Source organism: Mustelus asterias, chromosome 9 (assembly GCF_964213995.1).
Source record: "Mustelus asterias chromosome 9, sMusAst1.hap1.1, whole genome shotgun sequence".
NCBI classification, from domain to species: Eukaryota; Metazoa; Chordata; class Chondrichthyes; order Carcharhiniformes; family Triakidae; genus Mustelus; species Mustelus asterias.
In genome coordinates, this window is record NC_135809.1 from 17,059,107 (window position 1) to 17,086,079 (window position 26,973).

General features: G+C 44.9%; 1 protein-coding gene across 2 annotated transcripts in view; it reads right to left on the minus strand.

Moving 5' to 3' along the window:
• The window catches only part of LOC144498515 (receptor-type tyrosine-protein phosphatase beta-like), a 121,438-nt gene that overhangs the window by 18,427 nt on the left and 76,038 nt on the right, over window positions 1-26,973 (minus strand). For both annotated transcript variants that reach the window (XM_078219741.1, XM_078219742.1), the window contains 7 exons: window positions 20,101-20,364; window positions 16,560-16,826; window positions 13,564-13,848; window positions 4,965-5,243; window positions 1,697-1,846; window positions 306-549; window positions 101-198 (listed from right to left, as the gene is read on the minus strand). In XM_078219741.1, coding sequence (XP_078075867.1) covers window positions 101-198; window positions 306-549; window positions 1,697-1,846; window positions 4,965-5,243; window positions 13,564-13,848; window positions 16,560-16,826; window positions 20,101-20,364 — 1,587 coding nt within the window. The remainder of the gene's footprint in view (window positions 1-100; window positions 199-305; window positions 550-1,696; window positions 1,847-4,964; window positions 5,244-13,563; window positions 13,849-16,559; window positions 16,827-20,100; window positions 20,365-26,973) is intronic.

The window sequence follows — 26,973 nt, forward strand, 5'->3', positions numbered from 1 at the left end:
GTGTTGAGTATCTAATGGGGACCTGCTGTATTATCGAGAGATAAGGTTAAAAGTTTGCCCCCTCAGATGATGACAGTGGTTCGCACCAGCAAGCACCTACCTGCCTCCGTAGTTATAGGTAAGGAGAAAAAGGTGTCTGAAAACAAAGGATTGTTCATATCTTCGTCAAATAGCTGAGTGAAGGCACGCACACTGATTCTGAAAGAGTAATCCATGTGTTAGGTTTTGCACAGTTGTGAAATTTTCAGAACAAAAAACTTTGTCAGAACATGCAGGAAGGAGCCAGTTCTCCTGTGAGGTCTGACCTGTATGAAGTCCTGGATTTCAAAGGACCATCACAGAATGTCTTCTGATCCTTTCCACATTTCCCTCCCAGCCTGTCCATCTGCGCTCCGACCTTTATTTCAAAGGTTTGCAACGTGCCGTCAGGGTTTTCTGCGCATTTGCTTGAAAAGTAATTTGTTTGATAGTTTTGGACCGAGTTGTTCCGTTTGTATTCCAGGTAAGATGGTAATGGGTGCTGTTTTTCTGGCTTCCTATTTTCAGTATCTAAAAACAGAAGCAGTTAGTCACATTTAAATAAAGTGCATCGTATCACTTCAGTAAAAAGAACCAAAGAGCAAAGAACAGTACAGCACAGGAAACAGGCCCTTCGGCCCTCCAAACCCTTATATGTGTTGCTCTGGTTTCGAGGATGGTCACCAGAGCTTCTTCTTTAGAGATCCCGAGCATTCTGCAGTGTCATTCCAGATTTGCTGTTTTTTCCCCAAATATGCAACCTCTTTTTCAGCTTTATATACATCCTTATATACATATATGTATTTGTTAGTGGTGAGTTCTTAGCTGGGTCCATTTGTGTTCCAAAATTACTGGATGATTCTCTTTTCTTAAATATGTAGCCCCCCGGCAACCCATAAAAACACCGAAACTCTACCATACCACCCGGAATCGGAGCAGCTGAGGGGCCGACAATGAAATCTCCATTGACCTCGGGTGGGAATTTCCAGTCTCGTCCGAGCGAGGCCATAAAATCCCGTCCGTCGCGCGAATCAATGTTATACTACAATCACTCATCCAGTTCCCCAATGTAAATTTATATTTTCAGCTGTCATTAGTCTGCAGCTCTCTATTTGTATGGAGTAACTGGGTAGATGGGCAGCTAATTGGTTCCTATGTTTCTATAAGGCTGACACTCGCCGGAGGTTTGGATGTTAAAATCCATGTAGAGAAGGCTGGGGTGGCTCGGTGGCACAGTGGTTAGCACTGCTGCCTCACAGCGCCAGGGACCCAGGTTCGATTCCCGGCTTGGGTCACTGTGTGGAGTTTGCACATTCTCCCCTGTGTCTGCGTGGGTTTCTTCCAGGTGCTCCGGTTTCCTCCCACAGTCTCAAAGATGTGCGGGCTTGATGGATTGGCCGAGCTAAATTGCCCCTTAGTGTCAGGGCGACTAGCTAGGATAAATGCATGGGGTTATGGGGATAGGGCCTGGTTGGGATTGTGGTCGGTGCAGACTCGATGGGCCAAATGGCCTCCTTTTGCACTGTAGGATTCTATGATTCTATGATTTCCTGATCTGTGCTCCTGGCGTATTAGTCAAGTGTGCGCATTTGTAAGATTGCCTTGTGCCTGTCTTGGAGTTATGTAAATCTTCACCAGCATTAGTTTAACAGCACAAACCATGTCAATTAATGCTTACCTTCCGCTTCACACACTATGACAGTAAAGTACTTTATGGCTCCATTGACATCACTGAACCAGCTGCAATTAAAATTGAAATGTATAGTGGATTTGGTAATGGTGACCGCTTTGTCATCAACGCGGATATGTGAAGGTGGAGCTGGTGGACCTGAGGGAAAAATTCATTTAGTTAACTTTTGTTGTAAAATTTATGTTTGTACAGTATGATACGAATCAACCATGATGCCAAGCTACTTTGTCATGTTTTGCTCATTAAATTATTCGAGATATTAAGCAGATTGGAGACGGATATGTCAAATGGAAGATTAACTATACAATTGAAAGGTTCCATTGCTGAACTTTTCACAAGTAACTGTGAATTCGCTGCTATTTGTAATTTTAAATGGAAGCAACTGAAATATATCCTTGAGGGAAGTCATCATATTTATTCAATGATATGTGAGAGCTCTTTTCATCAAACTCAATTATGCTTTCCTGCGAGATGTCACAGGTACCCCAGTGTAAAACTTCAACCAAAATGAGGTATTATAAATTGGACAATAATTGAAGATTAATTTGATAACACTTTAAAAAACGGTTGATAAATCACAGTGTCATGCGTTGAGAAAGGCAAAGCAGCAATGTCCTCAGAGAAGGAGATAATTTTTCAGGACTGCAGTTTTCTTGTTAAGGGGATGAAGCAATGTAAAAGTTGAAGTACCGGGCCCAGTATCACCAATAACGGGCCAGATAACCCAGGGCTGGAGGGCCTTGTGCTGACCCCCCATTAGGGCCACCATCCACCATATTCTGGGGAGGTGTAGAATGGGATTCAGGCCCAAAGCTGCTTCATAAAGTAAAAAATCTCTCGCCCATCGAACCCATTCAATAAAATGTAAATCCCCTCGAATGGTCAATGTTCTAAAAACAGACACACATATTGGTCTGCTTCTAGAGTGCCCATTGGGATAAAAGATGGTTTGCTTCCCCTCTAGTTCAATGGGATCTGGGACAGTCGATCTGCAGACTTTGTCAGATGTGGGATAGGTGGCGTTTGAATTTTCAAGCCCCCATCCATGTCGGAAACATGGCAGGAGGGATGTAAAAATGTCAAGTGGGACCCAATTCCAGGATTCAGGACCCCATTCCCATTCTGTTGAATCATTAATAGGGTGTGGGTCGCAAATTAGATTGTGAAAATATATATAATCCGCAAGTGCACACTCACCAACCCCCACCCTGTGGCGGGTGAGGTGGTAAAATTCCGACCCATATTTCTCAGGATTCACAATGCTGGTTTCCTGTCACTAATTACTAGAACAATTCCAACTCTCTCACAGACCACAAGCTTCACTAAACTGGCACTGCCCTGGGTTTCTCCGTACACCAGTCCCCTGGCTGCACCAAACTATAAATAATTTCCAGGGCTTCTCCTGGGCCTGTGTGCTGCAATAATTTGTTCTGCATATTTTGAAATTCAGCCAAACATTCCTAACTGGCCCAGCTACCAAAGACATCTTGGAAGGTATCAATAATGGACACCATTGAAACCGAAACCCCAGGTGGCCTTTTTAGAAGTAGCAGTTGATGTTTCATTTCCATTTCAAAGCAGATTTTTTGCCAGTCCATTGCAGGGGGTGGGTATTTCAGAAATCCACCCCCCTCCCCCCGCCTTCCCCTGCTATTTTCCTGGAGTTGGTCCTGTTTTGATAGGTGACATGGACCATAGCACACCAGAGAAGCTGTGAACCACAAGGGAATCTAGTCCCAAGTGGAGAATGAAAAAAAAATCTTTTCCTGAAATTCTTAAATTGACAAGCTTTGAAATACAAAAAAAATAATTTCAGTGGATTCTGCATTGTAAGTTAGATGTGTTTTTACTGCAATGATTGATAAGAGGATTATGTCTCACAAAGGTAATGTGATTACTATTATGTAAGTTTTGACATGCATTATAGTATTTGTCCCAATGGAGAAATTGCCATAACACATTCAAAACTGTAGAAAAATGTGCTACAAAATTCTTCTCTCATGTTTCGGATTAAGATTTAAATGTCAATGATCTTTAGCTTTGAAAATAATTGCCCTGCTTTTGAACATTAAAAAAAATCTAAGGGACAACTATATTCCATTGATTGACAAAAAAAATCTGCTTTGAAATGGAAATGAAACATCAGCTGCTACTTTCTGAAAGGCCACTGTTTCAGTTTCAATGGAGTCCATTATTGACACCTCCCAAGATTTCTTTGGGTAACTGGGGCTATTAGGAATGTTTGGCTGAGTTTCAAAATGTGCAGAACAAATTATTGCAGCACACGGGTCCAAGAGAAGCCCTGGAAATTATTTATAGCTTGGTGCAGCCAGGAGACTGGTGTTCGGAGAAACTCAGGGGCAGTGCCAGTTTAGTGAAGCTCGTGGTCTGTGAAAGAGTTGGAATTGTTCTGGTAATTAGTGACAGGAAACCAGCATTGTGAATCCTGGGAAACATGGGTTGGAATTTTACCACCTCACCGGCCACAGGAATAGGGTGAGCGAGTGGTGGACAATGGAAAGATCCGTTTACCTCAGGCAGGACTTTACGGTTTCGAGACAAGCGAGGCCATAAAATCCTGCCCACAGTCTCAGGAGGAGCAATTGAAAAGTTGGACGTTAAGCAATTGTTGGCGCTCAATTGGCTTTTGATGAAATTCAGAGGTTTAATCTTCAAAAGTGAAGAGTTGAAATTCCTTCTGATGGAGCCAGAATTTAAATGAGGTACTGTGACTCATAGCAGTCACTGACGTCTGAGTGGATTGCTGAGGAATCCATGGAATCTATCTTGGTTGTATCTGCCATTTAATGTGCAGTATGGTGTGTTCAACCACATTTTGCTTATTAATTCATATTTACCTCATGTTAATCCTGAACTGTAGAGTATAAGATAGATTTTGTAGATTGTTTTACTTCTCTGAATTAGTAGTTTATTTTGTTTGTTACAAATCATGGAATCCTGTGGCTTAATTCTCCTTGTGGGTAACTGGGATTTCAAATACTGTCCACTTTAAACAAAAGCTTACTGGTTCCTTACTGGATCGTAACAAACATTGCACTTAGAGACCGGAATTCTCCGGCCGTTCATACCAGCGGGATTCTCTGGTTCCGCTGCAGTGAATGAATATTTGGCTGAACTCCAAATTCTCCACCCTCGTTTGCAGCAGCGGCGGGGCTAAAATGGCCTGAGAATCCCGGCCATGATGTTTCAAACAAAATAGACAACAGGTTGAGAATACACGATAGGGGATACTTACTATCAATCATGGTAATAACACTGTCCTCAACAGCATCACTGGTCATTTTATCAGAGATAACTTTTATAGCCACTAAATATTTCTTGTCTGGCTCCAGTTCCCTGATGATGTATTGAACTGATTCTTTTTCAATTCTTCGTGAGTATACCAATTCTTTTTTGTCCAAGTGGTAACATTTAACATCGTAGCCATCATAGTCTGAGTCAGGGTGCGTCCAGGAGCAGGAGACTGCAGTGGAACTCTGGGGTCGACACCGGATATGTTGAATTTTGTCAGGTCCTGTAATGATACAAACAACCGTAGAAACAATTGCAATGTCGAAAGGCAGAAGAATTGACATTAATATCAATTTTAAAACAGGCGGAGAAATATTTTCACTCTAAAGGCTGCCTTGTCCGAATCTATCATGCTGATCTGGCACTTAAATGCAACTGAAAGTCTCAGGAGTCGTAGAGGTTCAACATCTGGAGGTTTCACGGTGGCACAGTGCTTAGCACTGCTGCCTCACAGCGCCAGGGACCCGGGTTCGATCCCCGGCTTGGGTCACTGTGGCTCAGATTCATTTGCTTATTGAACTCACAAAATTCTTCTTCCAATCTATCCTTGTAACTGAGGTTTCTCATCCTTGGAATAATCCCTGTAAACTTCTTCTGCACTCTCTCCAATGGGTTCACATTCTAGGGTTTCTATGATTTCTAATTGGTGATTTGCCTGGCCAACGCGGTTTGAGTATGACCGACTGGCCAAGATGTCTCTTTTGACCAGTCAGCGCCAGGTTGCGTGGTGAACAATCGCTGTCTCAGTACAGGCGATAGGTGTCGAACAGAATACAGAAACATGTCCCTAGAGAGAGAGAAAGAGAGGGGGGACCGAGAGAGAGAAAGAGGGACCGAGAGAGAGAGAGAGGGACCGAGAGAGAGAGAGTGAGAGAGAGAGAGAGAGAGGGGGATCGAGAGAGAGGGGGATCGAGAGAGAGAGAGAAAGGGGGATCGAGAGAGAGAGAGAGGGGGACCGAGAGAGAGGGAAACTGAAGTCTCCCACTACAACAACCCTATTTTTCCTGCACCTATCCATTATCTCCTGACATATTCGTTCTTCCACTTCCCTTGGGCTGTTGGGGGGTCTTGCACATTCTCCCCGTGTCTGCGTGGGTTTCCTCCGGGTGATCCGATTTCCTCCCACAGTCCAAAGATGTGCTGGTTAGAATTTAGCCATGTACCCGGATAGGCACCGGAGTGTGGCGACTCGGGGATTTTCACAGTAACTTCATTACAGTGTGAATGTAAGCCTACTTCTGTCTAATAAAATAAACTTTACTTTAACGTCTCCAGTGGTCGTCCTGTTGGTTCCTCATATTGACTCTGTGTGAGGTTCAATTTGTCTAAAGCTTCTTGCCCTCAATTTATCGCGTTTATCTACTGGCTCCTTTTGCCCCAATGTTCCAATTTCAAAACCTTACTCGCAAATTTCTTCTACCTCCCACCTTCACCTCCAACTCTGCGTCCCTCCGATGTCTCAGTTCAGCCGATTGTACCTCCTCCCGCCTCTTCCTAGCCAGCGCTGCAGCCAGGTTCCTCAACAATCGTGGCCCCGAGTTCCGGAAATCTCTTCCCAAAAACCTCTCCTGCCCACTGAACCGCTCTTCTTCAACTTTCAAAATACCCATCAGAACCGAGCTCTGTGATTGTGCATGTTGTGAATCTTCCAATTCCTTTTTGTGACTCGCTCCACTTTTTGTGAGGCGCCTTGCCAAGGCTTTGCTATTGTGAATGCACTGCATAAATGCAGCTACTGTTGCACATTATAACCTAACTGTTAAAAAACTCCATTAGTTTTACAGGAATATGAATTAATTTTCATTTACTTACAAAGGTATTTACAACACATTTGTTTCCATTTCTATATCTTTGTCTGACATCTCAATATAGTTCCTTTTGCGTGTGTTCTTTTGAAAATGCATTAATGTCATAGCCCATTTAATATCGTAGGTTCGGTGACATATTTAGGTCGGCGGTAAGAGGGTTTAACCTGTTGTCTCAATTCAGGCTCAGCTGAGTATTTTGAGATTATTTGATTTGGAGAACCAATACATAAATCTTTAAGCCAGCTTTCAATAATCCAACAAACCCTATTCCTGGGAAGATTTAACCTAAACCTCTTTACACTGCAATAATCCAACAATTCATCAACCAGCGAAGGAAAAAGAATGATTCAACAAGTTTTAAAATTATAATAATGAAACTCGGGCTTATATTCTGATCATCATATTGGAAGAAAGGTGCGTTAAATAGTCTTACATTGGAGCGTGGGAACAGCAATAGGCCATTTAACCTCTCAATCCTGTTCCTCAGTGTTAAATGAGCTTGTACACTGTAGTGTTATACCATGATAGCTGAGGCTGATTCTATCCCCAACTGATTAAGATTATGAGAGACATGGACAGAGTGGATAGTCAGAAGCTTTTTCCCAGGGTGGTAGAGTCAATTACTAGCGGGCATAGGTTTATGATGCGAGGCGCAAGGTTTAAAGGAGATGTACGAGGCAAATCTTTTTTCCACAGAGGGTGGTGGGTGCCTGGAACTCGCCGCTGGGGGAGGTTGTGGAAGCAAATACGATAGTGACTTTTAAGGGGCGTCTTGACAAATACATGAATAGGATGGGAATAGAGGGATACGGTCCTAGAAGGGTAGGGGATTTTAGTTCAGTCGGGCAGCATGGTCAGTGCAGGCTTGGAGGGCCAAAGGGCCTGTTCCTCTGCTGTAATTTTCTTTATTCAAGGGGTTGGGACCAGGAGTGGTAATTCCATCTGAATTATGCATCCCTTTTTAATTGAGAAGCACTAACGTATTGTTGAATCATAGAATCCCTACAGTGCAGAAGGAGGCCATTCAGCCCATCAAGTTTGCACTGGGAACAATCCCACCCAGGCCCTATCCCCCTACCCCCACCTATTTACCCTTCTAGTCCCCCTGACACAAAGAACAAAGAACAAAGAACAATACAGCACAGGAACAGGCCCTTCGGCCCTCCAAGCCCGCGCCGCTCCCCGGTCCAGGATTGAATCCTGAATCCAGGATCCCCGCCCAATTTTCCAGCCTATCTACATACCAATATCCTATCCACCGAGCTGTCCCTCACAGCTACGATGCTTTGTTCATTACAACCTATTAACTTACCCCCACCCCCCCATTCCAGACCATGTGATCTCCAGGGAGAGGCGAAAACCCAGAGTGAAAAAACCCACGGCCAATATGGGGAAAAAAAAATCTGGGAAATTCCTCTCCGACCCCCTGAGGCGATCGAAACGAGTCCAGGAGATCACAATGGCCCCGATCGGAAAATGCTTCCCAACCCTAGTCATTTCCACTTCCACGAACACCATATGAATTCCCTGCCCCCGAGACAGGTTCCCAACTATCCGCAGTCTCACTCTGTACTGGCACCAGCAAGATGATCGTAGAATGAAGCCTTGAAACGAGACACCAGGAACAATTAGCCCGCGCCGCTCCCTGGTCCAAACTAGACCACTCTTTTGTATCCCTCCATTCCCACTCCGTTCATATAGCTGTCTAGATAAGTCTTAAACGTTCCCAGTGTGTCCGCCTCCACCACCTTGCCCGGCAACACATTCCAGGCCCCCACGACCCTCTGTGTGAAATATGTCCTTCTGATATCTGTGTTAAACCTCCCCCCCTTCACCTTGAACCTATGACCCCTCGTGAACGTCACCACCGACCCGGGGAAAAGCTTCCCACCGTTCACCCTATCTATGCCTTTCATAATTTTATACACCTCTATTAAGTCTCCCCTCATCCTCCGTCTTTCCAAGGAGAACAATCCCAGTTTCCCCAATCTCTCCTCATAACCAAGCCCCTCCATACCAGGCAACATCCTGGTAAACCTCCTCTGTACTCTCTCCAAAGCCTCCACGTCCTTCTGGTAGTGTGGCGACCAGAACTGGACGCAGTATTCCAAATGCGGCCGAACCAACGTTCTATACATCTGCAACATCAGACCCCAACTTTTATACTCTATGCCCCGTCCTATAAAGGCAAGCATGCCATATGCCTTCTTCACCACCTTCTCCACCTGTGACGTCACCTTCAAAGATCTGTGGACTTGCACACCCAGGTCCCTCTGCGTCTCTACACCCTTTATGGTTCTTCCATTTATCGTGTAGCTCCTCCCTACATTATTCCCACCAAAATGCATCACTTCGCATTTATCAGGATTGAACTCCATCTGCCATTTCCTTGCCCAAATTTCCAGCCTATCTATATCCTTCTGTAGCCTCTGACAATGTTCCTCACTATCTGCAAGTCCTGCCAGTTTTGTGTCGTCCGCAAACTTACTGATCACCCCAGTTACTCCTTCTTCCAGATCATTTATATAAATCACAAACAGCAGAGGTCCCAATACAGAGCCCTGCGGAACACCACTAGTCACAGGCCTCCAGCCGGAAAAAGACCCTTCCACTACCACCCTCTGTCTTCTATGACCAAGCCAGTTCTCCACCCATCTAGCCACCTCCCCCTTTATCCCATGGGATCCAACCTTTTTCACTAGCCTACCATGAGGGACTTTGTCAAATGCTTTACTAAAATCCATATAGACAACATCCACGGCCCTTCCTTCGTCAACCATTTTGGTCACTTCTTCAAAAAACACCACCAGGTTCGTGAGGCATGACCTCCCCCTCACAAAACCATGTTGACTATCGTTAATGAGTTTATTCCTTTCTAAATGCGCATACATCCTATCTTTAAGAATCTTCTCCAACAACTTCCCCACCACGGACGTCAAGCTCACCGGCCTATAATTACCCGGGTTATCCTTCCTACCCTTCTTAAATAACGGGACCACATTGGCTATCCTCCAATCCTCTGGGACCTCACCTGTGTCCAGTGATGAGACAAAGATTTGCGTCAGAGGCCCAACGATTTCACCTCTCGTCTCCCTGAGCAGCCTTGGATAGATTCCATCAGGCCCTGGGGATTTGTCAGTCTTTATATTCTCTAACAAACCTAACACTTCCTCCTTTGTAATGGAGATTTTCTCCAGCGGTTCAACACTCCCCTCCGAGACACTCCCAGTCAACACATCCCTCTCCTTAGTGAATACCGACGCAAAGTATTCATTTAGGATCTCCCCTACCTCTTTGGGCTCCAAGCATAAGTCCCCACTTTTGTCCCTGAGAGGTCCGATTTTTTCCCTTACAACCCTTTTGTTCCTAACGTATGAATAAAATGCCTTGGGATTCTCCTTAATCCTGTCTGCCAAGAACATTTCGTGACCCCTTTTTGCTCTTCTAATTCCCCGTTTGAGTATTTTCCTACTTTCATTATACTCCTCCAGAGCTCCCTCCGTTTTTAGCTGCTTGGACCTAACATACGCCTCTCTTTTCCTTTTGACCAGTCCCTCAATTTCCCTGGTTATCCACGGTTCTCTAATCCTACCCTTCCTATCCTTCTTTTTTACAGGCACATGCTTGTCCTGTAGCCCTAACAACCGTTCCTTAAAAGACTGCCACATACCAGATGTGGATTTACCCTCAAACAGCCTCTCCCAATCAAGAGCTGCCAATTTCTGCCTGATCCCAATAAAGTTAGCCTTCCCCCAATCCAACACCTTACCCTTGGGACACCACTCATCCTTTTCCATCACTATCCTAAAGCTAACAGAATTGTGGTCACTATTTGCCACATGTTCCCCAACCAAAACTTTGAAGACCTGACCGGGCTCATTCCCCAGCACCAGGTCCAGTATAGCCCCCTCTCTAGTTGGGCTGTCCACATATTGTTCCAACGAACCCTCCTGTACACATTTTACAAATGCCTCACCATCCAGAGTCCCTGCCCTCAGCGATTTCCAGTCTATACCAGGGAAATTGAAGTCTCCCACTACAACAACCCTATATTTCCTGCACCTATCCAGTATCTCCTGACATATCCATTCTTCCACTTCCCTTGGGCTGTTGGGGGGCCTGTAGTACACCCCCAACATAGTGACTGCGCCTTTCCTGTTTCTAAGCTCCACCCAGAGTGACTCGCTACACGACTCCTCCGAATTGTCCTCCCTCTGCACCGCTGTAATATGCTCTCCAACCAATACCGCTACTCCCCCACCTCTTTTGGCCCCTCCTCTGTCTCGCCTAAAACACTTGTACCCTGGAATATTCAGCTGCCAGTCCTGTCCCTCTTTCAACCAAGTCTCCGTCACCGCAACCACATCCAAATTCCTCGTGCGCATTAAGGCCCCAAGTTCGTCTGTTTTACCTGCTACGCTCCTTGCATTGAAGTATAAGCACTCCAGACCCCCAGGCTCAGTGAGGTCGTCCTCCCCCAGAGTGCTCTTCTTCTTTGCCAGCCTTGTCCCAGCCCCAAGCTCGTCCCCAGCCACCACACTTATAGACCTAATAGTTTGATCCCCACCCCCCTGCCATACTAGTTTAAACCCCCCCGAACTGCACTAGCAAAGCTCCCAGCCAGGATATTTGTGCCCTTCCAACTTAGTTGTGACCCCTCCCTCTTGTACAGGTGCCATCCTCTCCTGAAAACCTCCCATTGGTCTATGAAAATAAAGCCCTCCCTCCTGGACCAGTCCTTTAGCCAGGCATTCATTTGAACCAACTCCCTATTCTTATCCTCAGTGGCACGAGGCATTGGGAGCAGCCCAGAGATGGCCACCCTAGTGACCCTACTTTTTAACCTATTTCCCAACTCCCTGAATTGCTCCCTTAGGACCCCTCTACTCTTCCTATCTACGTCATTTCCACCAATGTGTATAATGACATCCGTTTCTTTATCTTCCCCTTTTAAAATGCCTCCTATCCGCTCGGAGACATCCGTGACCCCAGCACCAGGTAGGCAGACTACCATCCTGGAGTCCCGTTCGCCCCCACAGAATCGCCTGTCTGTCCCTCTAACTGACGCATCCCCCACCACTATCGCTCTCCTAACCCCTCTCTTCCCTTTCCGGGCCACAGAGCCTGACTGTGTGCCAGTGACCTGGTCACTGTGTCTTACCCCTGGAGAGGCACACTCCTCCACACTATCTAAAACAATGTACCTGTTTTGGAGTGGGACAACCACAGGTGACCCTTCTTCTAACTGTCCACTCCCCTCCCCTCTCACACCTGTCACCAAGCCCTTCCTATTTTGAGACACCTCTGGAGACCTCCCTTGTACTTTACCCTTCTGCCCTTTACTCCTCCTAACTGTGACCCACGTGTCATTCTCCCGATGCCCCGGTGTAACTAGTTGCCTATAACTGCTGTCAATTTTTCTCCCATTTTCCCTGACTAGGCTAAGGTCAGCGATCTGCAGCTCCAGTTCCCTAACACGGTCTCTCAAGAGCTGCAGTTCCACGCACCTGGCACATATGTGAACCTCTGGGAAGCTCGGTGTTTGCAGAAACTCCCACATCCCACATCGGAAGCACTGAACTGGCCGATCACTCATATCTACCCTTATCCTTTATAGGGTTGGGTAAAAAATAACTAGCCTTGCCTTGCCCTTTTAGCCCAAGCCCTGTGAGCCAAAGCCCTTATAATGCACACTCTGCTCCCCACTCACTCCACTGCCCGCTCCCGACGCTGCCCGCTGTATAGTGCAGACGGCTTTTTATGCTCCCGACGAACCCCCCAAGTAACTGCCTTTTGTACTAAGACTCAACCTCCCAGAATCCCCTTCAGCTGACCTCACTTCCTCAATTCAAAACCCTGAAAAAAGCCTGCGAAATATACTAGGAATACCCTTAAATGAATAAATGAATAATTAAATCACTTCTTAGCTTACTCTCAGCACTCCTGCTAAGACTCTCTCCCCCACTCTCACTCCAGTTAAACAAAGAGGTCACTAAGGGTCAATTTACCATGGCCAATCAACTTAACCCGCACATCCTTAGACTGTGGGAGGAAACCCATGCAGACACGAGGAGAATGTGCAGACTCCGCACATACAGTGACCTGAGGCCGGAATTGAACCTGGGTCCTTGTTGCTGTGAGGCAGCAGTGCTAACCACAATGCCGTCCCGAGAGCTGTCCAGGCTGAAGCTAGCCATTTTGGTACAACACAAGGACTAAAGCTCGATCTTTTCTGGTCTGTATAGTGTACTAGTAGATAGTGTACTTAGTCACTAATCCATTGCAGGGAGTTCTGAATCATATAATTCCTACAGTACGGAAGGAGGCCAGTTGGCCCATTGCGTCTGTACTGACTACAATCCCAACCAGGCCCTATCCCCGTAACCCACATTTATCTTACTCATCCCTCTGACACTAGGGTCAATTTAGCATGGCCAATCCACCTAACCCGCACATCTTTGGACTGTAGGAGGAAACCAGAGCACCCGGTGGAAGCCCACGCAGACACGGGGAAAATGTGCAAACTCCACACAGGCAGTGACCTGAGGCCGGAATTGAACCTGGGATCCTGGTGCTTTGAGGCAGCAGTGCTAACCACTGTGCCTCGGTGCCGCCCAAACTCACAATTGCATTTTTAACATATATTCATTCCTCTGCAACTTAAAGTAATAGCTATACAGTTCAATAATATTTTATTCTGAATAGTATTTAAAATGATGTTGTGTTATCACTCACTTGTTCTTATATGAGCCTCAACAGGTTCACTGAAGGATTTCAGTGAATTCCCACTGACAGTTCGTACACTGAAAGAGTAGAGGCGGCCAGGATGAAGTTTCTGTATGATCCGTCCTTTGGATTTCACAGTGTTGTATGGGTTAAAAACAACAACTCTAGAATCTTTCGGAGTCCATTGCAGCTCAAAGTCATCATAATCTGTCCAATCTGGAGGACCCAGCCATGTGATGACCAAGGAAGTGTTTGTAACATCTGCAAAAGATACCGATCCGGGAGGTTCTGGTGCTTTGAGAGAATTAGAGATTAACAATAAAAGTTAGGCCAAAATATTCAGCAAATGATTACAAAACTACAGACTACAGACTTCATTGAGAATACTTGGATAGCAGCCAGTATAATCAAGGATCCCACGCACCCCAGACATACTCTCTTCCAGCTTCTTCTGTTGGGAAAAAGATGCAAAGATCTGAGATCTTGGGCGGGGTTTTACGGACTCATTCATCTGAAAAACATAAAATCCTGTCCGAGGTCAATGGACCTTCCCATTGTCCTCCCCTCGTCCGCTCCGATTCCCGTGGCGGTCGGGGCGGTAAAATTCTGGTGCAAGTGCCAACCGACTCTTTTGTGACTTTTAAGGGGCATCTGGACAAATACATGAATAGGATGGGAATGGAGGGATATGGTCCTCGGAAGGGTAGGGGGTTTTAGTTCAGACGTGCAGCATGGTCGGTCCAAGCTCGGAGGGCCGAAGGGCCTGTTCCTGTGCTGTAATTTTCTTTGTTCTTTGACTCAAGAACAGCTTCTTCCCTGCTGCCATCAGACCTTTGAATGGACCCACCTTATATTAAGTTGATCTTCCTATGACTTAACACTATCCCTCTCCTTTCCTTCTCCCCTATACTCTATGAACGGTATGCTTTTTCTGTACAGTGTGCACGTAACAGTACTATACACCATGTGACAATAATAAATCAAATATATTAAATGCAAACTTTCACTGCCTGTGCTTATCTCGAACTTCTTCCTATCAGGGTCAATTAGTTTAGGTTTTCTTATCAAGCTCCAAGAAGGATTTGTTGTGTGACTAAACAACACTAGCATTTATATAATGGTCAAGGAAATCCACAGGCATCGCTTTATGGGGTAAGAACTGGTTGCTCCCGACTGCAGCCGCTGGCTTAGACCTGGGCTGAATTTGCAGGGTTAGGGCATGAGGTTGGATGCAGGAAACCTTCAGCAACTCAGGTCACGTAGGTTAAGGCATAATTAATCTGGAGCTGATGTTGGAAAAATACGCTAACCTTCATTAGGTTTAATTTCTGTCTGAGCAGTAACATGTCAACGTTTATCAGGGTAATGAATACCAACGATCCTGCAGATTCTGGGTATTAGCCTTTCAGACTTTTTCTAAGCACAAAAGCAAAGGTTATTAAGTTATTAAATACATCATTATATCAAAGTCCCAGCTCTTTCTTTTAAAAGCTGTAATTTATCGCTGCAGTGTGCTGTGCATGTTCTGCAATGGATTCAGTCTTCCTTGTTAATTTACTTTCTGAATGCAATGGTTTTTTTTACCCATTTTCTAGCCGAGAAGCCAATTTTCTCCATATAAAGCTGTGATTAGAGTTCAAAAATATCTCTCTACCTGAGGCTGTGACATCTGTTTCTCGGCTCCTAATTTAAAAAGAAAACTATTCTTTCAAATTTGGATTAAAGACAGATTTTTGCTTTTGTAACATGTTCCAAATTTGCTGATGCCCTGAACCGTACTGCAAACTGAGGTTGTTTTCTCAATGCAATAAAGTACAGTTTATTAGTTACAAGTAAGGCTTACATTAACACTGCAATGAAGCTACTGTGAAATTCCTCTAGTCGCCACACTCCGGCACCTGTTCGGGTCAATGCACCCTAACCAGCATGTCTTTCAGACTGTGGGGGGAAAGCGGAGCACCCGGAGGAAACCCACGCAGACAACGTGCAAACTCCACACAAACAGTGACCACAGGCCGGGAATCGAACTGGTTCCCTGGCGCTGTGAGGCATCAGTGCTAACCACTGTGCCACCGTGCCGCCCACTGTCGTTTTGAAACTCACAACCCCCTTCAATGATGGTGGTTTGCATGGATTCAACTGGAAGTCTTCATCCCTTTCCATCCGACTTTTGACAAACAGATTGGTTTTGAGCAAATGTTCTGAACCAAAATAAGGGTGACTGCGTTCAATTCAAATCAAATCCTGAAAGAACTGACCCCCCACCAGTGTAAAAAAATGGACAGCAACACTCCTCAATGGATGACAATAAAATCAATATTTGGGAAGATTTTCTCTGAATTCCTTGCACTGAATTTGAATCCCCAGGTTTTGGATGAATCACACTGAGATTATAGACTGCTTTGTGTCAGCTGGGAGGAAAACCAAACTTTGCCATTCTGAAAGAGTGATCAAAGTGATGCCACATTGATACTGACAGGAGTATTCTAACCATGTAGCATATTATGCTAAACTGGAGTGTCGTTTTAGAGTCTTGTTGCTGTAACTGCTCTGATGCCAGTTAGCTATTCATTGCTATTGCGGAGAAACAAGTGCCTTGCAAGAAGCAGGCATGCAGACATGGGGAGTACTTGCAGACTCTGCACAGACAGTGACCCAAGCCGGGAATTGAACCCGGGTCCCTGGCGCTGTGAGGCAGCAGTGCTAACCACTATGCCACCGTGCCGCCCCATTGGAGACATTGGAGGTAATTTTAAACATCATTATTGTTGATAGTGAACCAGCCATCTGTTTACACATATCTGGCTTTCCAGCGGGAATGAGATTGTGCCAATTGAGAGACAATCACCTCTGGCTCCTTCCCCATTTGGGTTAATACATTTTCACATGCAGCGAAGTGTAATCACAGTTTATTCATGATACCATCTGAGCTGCCATCCATGAGAGATACACTGGCTACAGATATTTAAAATACATTAAATGTGAAAACATCAATCGGTATTTACCTGTTCTTCCCTCTGCAGAAACTTTATTGCTCAATTCTCCACTCTGTGTTACTATCACTATCCGATAAATCCTACCAGGGATCAAGCCCAGAAAACTGTATGCCTTCAATTCTTTGTTTCCAGATTTGTTGCTTTGCACAGTGCCATTTGGATTATAAAGTGACATGTTGTAGGAATCAAACTCTCCCACAGCTGGAGTCCACGTGAATAACAAGCTGTCAGTCTGGTTAATGTTCATCCATTGCAGGCGAGTAACCTTAGCTGGAACTAAACAAACAAAATTACACTTGGATGACTTAATAAAACAAGAGAACATAAACAAAGGTTTGCAAAAGTATGTCCGCATGTATCAATGCCACAGCATACAAGGCTAGACCAAGTCCTGGAATGTGGGATTAGAATAGATGTGGAGATGCCGGCGTTGGACTGGGTTGGGCACAATAAGAAGTCTCAAAACGCCAGGTTAAAGTCCAACAGGTTTATTTGGAATCACGAGCTTTCGGAGCGCTGCTCCTTCATCAGGTGAGTGGATTAGAATAGATTGGTGCTTGATGGTCGATGTAGACACAATGGGCCGAAGGGCCTCTTTCTGTGCTGTAAAACTCTATGGCCAGAATGTTACATGATGTGGAGATGCCGGCGTTGGACTGGGGTAAACACAGTAAGAAGTTTAACAACACCAGGTTAAAGTCCAACAGGTTTATTTGGTAGCAAAAGCCACACAAGCTTTCGGACCTCCAAGCCCCTTCTTCAGGTGAGTGGGAATTCTGTTCACAAACAGAGCATATAAAGACACAAACTCAATTTACATGAATAATGGTTGGAATGCGAATACTTACAACTAATCAAGTCTTTAAGAAACAAAACAACATGAGTTGTTTTTATCTCCACTCACGTTGTTTTGTTTCTTAAAGACTTGATCCATTATTCATGTAAATTGAGTTTGTGTCTTTATATGCTCTGTTTGTGAACAGAATTCCCACTCACCTGAAGAAGGGGCTTGGAGCTCTGAAAGCTTGTGTGGCTTTTGCTACCAAATAAACCTGTTGGACTTTAACCTGGTGTTGTTAAACTTCTTACAGAATGTTACAGCCATTCATGTCCGTGAGATTTTCCCATCCCGCTGCAGTGAATGGAGATTTGGTTGGGTACCAAGTTCTCCAACCTCGCTGCAACAGGAACACAGCCGGTGAGATCGCGCCCCTTGGTTCTTTGGGTGGAATTTTCCCGTCCTGCCCACCAGAGGAACCGTACATGGTACATGTTGACCTCGGGCGGGATTTTACGTCTTGAGGCGAGTCCGGCTGGAAAATCTCGCTCTATGGCTTTGATGAAGGAACTCAGAGTTTTGTATTCAACTTTGCAGCGTACACCAAGTATGTGGTATGGATTGAAACAGAACAAATTTGAACAGATTGAGTTGATGAGAAGAATGGGCAGATGGAATTGAAGGTGCGAGTCCATCCACCTCAGGTCGAAAAAAGACAAATTAGAATACTTGCTTCATGGTAAGAGGAACTGTTTAATAGCAAAGAGATTTGGGTGTATTGGTAAATCACAAGTTGAGAAAAGGTTAATGGGACATCAGCCTTCAAAGGATATGAAATACAACAGTGTACAATTTATGTTTCAATTGTACAGGCCTTGGTCAGACCCTACTTCCAGTTTTGGGCACTGTTACCCAGGTAGGGAAAAGAGAAAAAGTAGGAAATCAAGACCAGAAGAAAATGAAGTGTAGATAATGAAGAAATACTAGGGTGACAATTTATCGGCCCCAAATCCCCTAATGGTCGCTAAATCTCCCGAGCATTCCAACAGCAGGATTTATGCCAGCGAGATCTCAGTTTGAGATCTTCCCCACCCTGAGCTGGTGACCTGATTGATTTTCTACATTTTAATAAATTAACATCTACTTACTGGCCTTGATTTCATAACGTCCACCCATGCTTTATCCTCCCACCCAGTCGGCGTGACATTATTGCTGGCACACATTACTTTTGCTTTTCTGAACGAAAACCCGTCATGGTGACCAAATCGGGTGTGCGGAGTTAGTATGGCCCCTAGTTGGTGAGGGACATGGCCCAGTACTGTCTTGGCACTGCCAGGGACAGGCCTTCTGGGGTACCCCATTTGAGGGGGAGTGGGTCCCTCATGTCTGGTTAGGTAGGGGGGTGGTGAAGAGGGGAAAGCTCCAATGCCTGCGAAGGGGGTGGGGGATGAAAAGGGGAGAGCCCCAGTGCAAAGGGCACCCCAATCCCGGGATTCCTGGACTTGCCGGTGTCTTTAGATCGCACCCTTGTGAATCTTGCTTCCTCTTTTATAAGGGTGTTGCCCAATATGGCAAGGAAAGTTGGCTGTGCAGTCTGCAAGCTTCACACTGGTTTACCACTTGAGCCAACACTTTGTGCATTTTTGGGAAGAGTTTGGAGAGAAGGGGAGAGATAATTCAGGTACACAGTACAACTTATGGATCTACCACTTCCCAAAGGATTCATATTGGCCCAATAGCAGAAATAGTTAGGATGTAAATTAGCATACTGTTCATTGAATATCTTTGTCAAAACTATTGGTATAAGGAATATTATTCTTTTTGATTAAATATAATAATTTTATAAATATGAACTCTAATAAATCCTTTACATTGCAGAGCAGTTGGGGAACCGGGAATCCACTATTTAGTCTGATATCTGTTGCTGCAAAGGTATCCTATGGTACTTTTTATTCATGCATATAATGACAAGCATTCCAGTATAAGGAATTGTCAGATAGAAGGTGTTTTGTGTTCTGTTTGTTGCAAAATTATAAACATTTTTTTTAGAAATGCATTGACATAACGGAAATCATTCTCACTGATAATTGAAAACCTCGCCTGATAATGCCACGGACCAGAAGATAGCCAGGGTTCCTTTTCCTGATTGTTATCAAATGAGCCCTGCTGGTTTTGCAAGGGCAGTGTTCAGGCAAGCTGTGCTGCCCTCTGTAGTTAACCAGCCGACCCTTCAAAGCCAAATTGACTCACTGCCTGAAACAAAATACTGGCAGGTATTTGGCACTACGAAATTGTATTCCACCATGAGTTGGCATCATCCGTAGAGGGGTGGCACGGTGGCACAGTGGTTAGCACTGCTACCTCACAGCGCCAGGGACCTGGGTTCGATTCCTGGCTTGGGTCACTGTCTGTGCGGAGTCTGCACGTTCTCCCTATGTCTGCGTAGGTTTCCTCCCACAGTCCAAAAGATGTGCTGGTTAGATGCATTGGCCATGATAAATTCTCCCTCAGTGTACCCGAACAGGCGCCGGAGTGTGGCAACTAGGGGATTTTCACAGTAACGTCATTGCAGTGTTAATGTAAGCCTACTTGTGACTAATAAATAAACTTTTTAAAACGTTAACTTTAAAGAATGGGACTGGACTGGACTATCTTGAGTTGGTGGCAGAGAAAATTAATTACTGGTTATTTCAAATGATAATGAAAAAGGCAGAACCAATAACAGGTTGAAACAAATTGGCAGAAATGATCAAATTGATTACACTGCTTTACCTGTCCGTCCAAACACTGAGGATTCGTTGGTTAAATCCCCGCTGTGAGTGACTATCACAAGCTTGTACATTTTGCCGGGTGTCAGGTTCTGGAAGGAGCACTCTTCAAGGTTCTGGATGCCAGATTTCCTGTCGTGAAGTGTCTTATCGGAGTTGTAGAGGAATATTTCGTAAGAGTCACATTCTCCCTCTGCTTTGGTCCAGTTGAATGATAGAATCTCAATGCTGCTGCCTTGCAACATTAGGTTTGTGACTGCGGCTGGAACTGGACAGGCAAACACACAATGATCAGATGCTGGACAGAAATGTGCAGCACTTTATGAAAACAGCTATGCATCTCCAACACGACCTTGCGCTGTGATAATTAAATGGATTCTCTGGATTAAAGGTTCATTTTAGGAAGGAAATCATCATGATTGCCCAGCAGTTAACGAATGGCAGGCCCTCAGTTCTACTTGTGTCGGTGCTCCAAATATATTCGGACACAGCATTCGCGAGTGATTGATCCTTTATTGCCTTCTTATCGATAAGGAGAAAACTACAGAATTCCTAAGGCTTCTTCAGTCTGCTCTGCTCAATTGTGTACAGTTAGCCTTTTTTTATAGGGCATTTCTTACAACTTCTAGTAACGAGAATTGTTTCTAGTCACGCACACCGGTAAATTATTTACATGTGATACAAAGAGGTAGGCCCGAGACAATAGCTGTTTAATCGTGTCCCATTGGTAATGTCATAGCTGGATGGAATGTCCGTTCAGACAATAGTCACTTAATCATGTCTTTATTACAGTTTTGGTGCTGTTAGCAAGGCCATTCAGCTGTGTCTTATTGATATAGTGAAACATCCACCTTTGCCTGCGCTATCTATTTCATGTACATGCAGAGACGGTGAAGGTGCTGCTGCTGATGTGCTAATGTTCCTGGTCCCCTGGCCGACCCCCTGCTGAGCTCAGTCTCCTCTCCCACACTTGCACTTGCTGGTCTCCGTGGGCTTTTTCACTGGAAGTCACAGCAATAGAAAAACAAAACAATGCAGCATTTTCTGCAATGGATCTGGGGTCTATGAGCAGGGAAGCACCTTGGGCAGGGAAATTCATTGTTCAAAATACCTGCAAAGTCAGAATTTTCATTTTGGGGGTGGGAGAGGAGAGGGATCCAGGCTTGCTGGCCCCAGAAAGAATTCGGGAGCAGCCACAGGGGCTCCTGGGTGCTGAGAATGCATAATGAGGCTTGGCTGAGAGCCCAGACATCCATTAATCTGTTTGAACAGCTGAGCTCCAAGGAAGATATTGCTTGGTTGGCAACTATTGCTCAGTGATCTATTCAGTTTATTGCACAATGTTTATTTACACAAGATATTGAGATGGTAAGTGCTTGCAGTTTTTTCAGCTATTGGTACTTTAAATGGTCTGGATGACTTACACTTTTACAGGGCTGTAGTAAAAGCATTTTTAAAAACAAAGTATAAAGTTATAAATGAATGTTTTTTGAAAGCTTTTCCACACATGCCATTGTTTCCATGGGGTTCATTGGCACAGAGTGTATACTGGCAGAATTGGCATGGACGTTGAGTGGAGGGGTATAGCTTGGCATGAAGGGCATGAGGGGTCATGCAAGGTGGGTTGTGATGTATAGCTTGACTTGAGGGAGTGGGGGCTGCATGGATAAGACCTTTTGAACTTGGCTTTCAAAAGACTCCCTTACCCACATTATGGTCGGAAATTTCTGGCCCTGTGGTGGCAGGATCTGCCACGGGAGATGTGGCAAGCCAACCAAAAGCCCATTGACTTTCAACGGGATGAAAATATCACAGTGGCGGGTGAGGCTGGAAAATCCCGACTAATGGTCCACAACACCTGTGAGGGGCTATGAGCCACAAGACCTTGAAAAGCTGGCCCGACTCTATGAAGATAGTGGGGGGCAGTAAGATGCCTATGCCTGCAATGAGGTTGGCCAGGTTGGGAGTGCAGGCTCACGACTTGAACCAGTCTACACCTCTGTCCCACACTAGTCAAAATTCCAAGAATCCCAGAATCAGGTCCCGGTCATGAGAAAAGCTTCACAGGATCTACCTGACTATGTGAAAATGCACCCCCTTGTTTTTCTTGATTCCAACAGTACTTACTGAGACATGCAGAGCTTGGTTTTCAGGTGCCCGTGGAGGTTAGTATTCCTATGTGGGCACAATGGTTGTGGAGGCTGTCACTGGATCCTGGTGCCTCCAAATCGGTTTGTAATTTTCAAAGGGCCGGTGGGGGTAGGGAATGGGAAAGCTGCTCAATGTCAATTATTGGTCCCTTAAGCTCCTTAAAGAACTTTTACAGGGGCTTGCCCAGCAAAGAATGGAATTTTTAAACTTTATTTCGGTGAACCCAAATCTTAGTGCACAGTTGTCAGGTTTTACACAGGGTCAAGTAATGTTTAATTCTCTTTTAATATGCCAAATAGTGCCAGGGCCAGCGCTGGACCTTTATTTTCCTAATGGACCCCTTCATCCTCACCAATGCTGCTGGCCTGCTGAGGACATGCCTGCTCTCTTTAGCAAGGCAACAGCAGGCTCCAACATGTCTGCCGCCTGTTTCTGCTACTGGTACCAAGCAGGCAGCTCCTGTCTCCTGGAGGGGCTTGGTGCCACTAATTGAGTGTTGGGCATTTCTCCTGGTCAGTTAGACCATTTGAATTTAAAATTTAGCACCACAAGAGCGTCGTATCTGGAGGTGCGGGGTAGGGATAAGGAATCTATCTGGGCATGCTTTGAGAGTCCCTTCCATTGAACTTGAACGGGTAGTGTAAGTTATAATATAATATTTAATCCAATAACAAGGCATGTACAGAAAGCAAAATAAAAAAAATGGAAAGAAAGATGGAATTAAAAGGGAGCGAGATAAAAGCAACAATAAGAAAAAGTTTAAAAACTTTACTTTTTCTTTCATAGAATCATAGAATCCCTACAGTGCAGAAGGAGGCCATTCGGCCCATCAAGTCTGCACCAACCACAATCCCACCCAGGCCCCATTCCCGCAACCCCACATATTTACCCCGCTAATCCTACTAACACTAAGGTCAATTGAGCATGGCCAATCAACCTAACCCACACATCTTTGGACTGTGGGAGGAAACCGGAGCACCCGGAGGAAACCCACGCAGACACGGGGACAACGTGCAAACGCCACACAGACAGTCACCTGAGGCCGGAATTGAACCCGGGTCCCCGGCACTGTGAGGCAGCAATGCTAACAACTGTGCCACCATGCCACCCATGTGCCATTGGGCCGCCCAGACTGCCAAATCACCAACAAAAATTAAAATCTGTTAGAAGGATACTCCACTTTTTAAAAAAAATTCTGTGCCAGAGAGGTTGTTTAACAGTACTTTAGATTTAGTGCACTGTTAAAAATTGACTTCTACTTGAATCGGTAACTCCTAACTTTTCTGAGCACACTGAGTAAATAGCTATCACTTAAATATCCCAATGTCATGCCCTTCCACATATTAGAATGGCCAATCGCTCAGCAAGATACAACGACAGCAAACCCTGTGGAAGAGCAGGGACAACAGAAACAGCAAGTTCCAGAGATTTGAGTCGAATCACACATGTGCAGTCTCCAGAGGTTTCTGTCTAATTGACTCTTTAATAACAGTCAACACTGATAGCCTCATTGTTACATTTACAACCAAATCCAGAGCGGTAGCTTTATCTGGGATTTTAGCAGGATATTTTCAGGGTCAAAATGGATCATTTCTGAAATACATTGCTCAAACCATTAAATGAGCAGAAATACATTTCAAAATAGCTTGATTTTCAATTTAAGAAGTTAAGAATTTGTGTGTGAAAATCCTACCCCAAAACTTAGAAATTCGGAAATCAATTAATTGGATTAGACCATGGCTGGGATTTTCCAGCTCCCCCGCGGCGTGTTTTCCAGCGGTGGAGACGGCTCGCCATTGGCCGCTGGCAGGATATTCCGGTCCCACCGATATCATTTTGCGTGGTTCTCCTGTCCTGCTGCCAGGGAACCGGTCACAGGGGGTCACCTGCAACGGGACCGGGAAAACCCCTCCCAACATCATTCACTTGCTATAGCTTATTATTTTCTCATGAAATGGTTTTCAGTTTCACATCACCGTTACATCTTACAATGTTTTAATTCAACCTGTTTTACATTTAAAAACACATTCTCAGGGTAACGTTTTGCCTTTAGTTTTTCAACGTGGATACAACAAAGGAGTTGATGTCTCAGTGATACTAGGTGGCCTAGTGGTTAGCACGGTTGCCTCACAGTGCCAGGGACCAGGGTTCGATTCCCGGCTTGGGTCACTGTCTGTGCAGAGTCTGCACGTTCTCCCTGTGTCTGCGTGGGTTTCCGCTGGGTGTTCCGGTTTCCTCCCATAGTCCGAAAGACCTGGTTAGGTGCATTGGCCGTGCTAAATTCTCCCTCAGTGTACCAGAACAGATGCCGGAGTGTGGCGACTAGGGGATTTCCACAGTAACTTCACTGCAGTTTTAATGTAAAAGTTTTTATTTATTGGTCACAAGTATTCTTACATTAACACTGCAATGAAGTTACTGTGAAAACCCCCTAAGTCTACTTGTGACACTAATAAATAAACTTAAGAAAAAAACTTTCCTGGCCTATAGGTGAGACTGCTCACAGCTATGTTGAAATATCAGCCTAAATGATATGCTGAAATGCTGGGGTATGTCCTGACCCACACAGAGGTAAGGGTGCTTCCACTGGGCCAAGAGTGATACCGAGAGGCCAGTTCCTCATGTTTATTTACATTTTCTTCTCTCTTGTTGCATCTAGTTCACCTTTGTGTCTTCTAGATGACCAGTCTTCTGTTTCATGCCTTAAGCGCTATTATTAACCGCATGGCCTCGAGATTGCTGAATCCTATAGATTTATAATTCCGAAAGTGCTCATACACCTTCATTTCCACCACAGGTTTTTCAGGTCAAACAGAGCCCATGCTGAGTCAATGATTGACTTGACTGTCAGAGCTGAGCCTATGAGGATACATGTGTTTTAAAGGATTTGAGAAAGGCATCTGTCTTTGCAATAAGCCAAATATGGGTCATATTCTTTACACATGGAACATGATCAGCGACTGAGTAAATAGGAAGACAACACAAATGCCCTCTCTCATCCTAGTGCAATTAAACCGAGCTCATTTGAATTAAATTCCTGCATTGACCCAGTTGTGAGAAAATCTCTATTTTCCAAAGAGCTTTTAAGTTGCCGTTGACTTTCAGAAAGGTAGCTTGCACTTGACGCTCCTTTCATAGACAATTGTCCTTTTTGTCTTCTTCTATAGTAACAATGTGCAGTCTGAAGTGATGAAGTGAATCTATGAACATCAGCAATTGCCACTTATTCCTCGCCTGCCCGTTCCTTTCCGACATTAACATAGGCCCGTGTTCAAGATCTCAGGCGGATCTTTCCTCACAGGCCTGCTAAATGTGAAAGGCACTGCACACTTTCCAATCTACCTCAAAATGTTAAAACATTGTATTCCACCCCTTATATCTTTGCAGTTGTTTGTGCAAACACAATAACAGTGAACCAAGTAGTGTCAAACACTAGTACAAAGAAAAGTACAGCACAGGAACAGGCCCTTCAGCCCTCCAAGCACGTGCCGATCATGATGCCCTAACTAAACTAAAAGAAACCCTCTGCCCTTACTCTGTCCGAATCTTTCCTATTCATGTACACATCTAGATGCCTCTTGAATGTTGCTAATGTGCCTGCTTCCACCACCTCCTCTGGCAATGCATTCCAGGCACTCACCACTCTCTGTATGAAAAACTTCCCCCGCACATCTCCCTTGAGTTTTCCCCCTCTCACCTTGAACCTGTGTCCCCTTGTAATTGACAATTGCGCCCTGGGAAAAAGCCTATCCACCCTGCCTATGTCTCATAATTGTGTAGACCTCAGCTTCCGTCTTTCCAGTGAAAACAATCCCAGTCTAATAAGGAAAAGCTCACTTGACTGCTTTCCATAGATAAGATTCCATAGATTTCCTACAGTGTAAAAGGAGGCTATTTGGTCCATCCAGTCTGCACAGAGTCTCTGAAAGAGCATCTTACCCACGCCCCACCCCATAACCCCACACATTTACCATGGCTAATCCACCTAACCTACACATCTTTCAACGCTAAGGGACAATTTAGCATGGATAATCCACCTAACCCGCACATCTTTGGACTGTGGGAGGAAACCGGATCACCCGGAAGAAACCCATGCTGACACGGGAAGAATGTGCAAACTCCACACAGACAGTCACCCAAGGCCGGAATTGAACCCGGGTCCTTGGTATTGTGAGGCAGTGATGCTAACCACTGTGCCACCATATAATAAAAAATAAGTTGTGCTGGTGTGAAATAGTAATTGCTTTAATCTCCTTTTCTTACCCTCTCACCAGCACAGTGACTGCAGTCAACACACAGGGAATGCAGATGCAAGTGAGGAAGTATTTTAATGGTGTGCGTTTTAATTCACAGCAGACTCTGGTGTGGAAGCTGGTTTCGAAGTAGCTAGCTATCACAGCTCGCTACTATGCTACATGCTGAGAAATGTTTACATCCTCACCTATTTTTATTAACAGTAAAGGTGCGTCACAGCCAGACAATTGCATAGTGAAATCTGAAGGACATTACCAGACGTAATGACATCTAAATACTTATAAATGCACTGCCCCCACAATGAAATATTTTTAAGCCTAACTGCAGACGGTGACCCAGTTATGTCTTCTCAGTTTGGACTTGATATGTCAAAGACTTGAGCTCAACTTCCACATCATAAAGAAAATGCAAGTGTTGGAGGCTTGGAATGCAGGATTTAATTTGCCGGTGTGTTAAGCAAACTGAGCAGTCC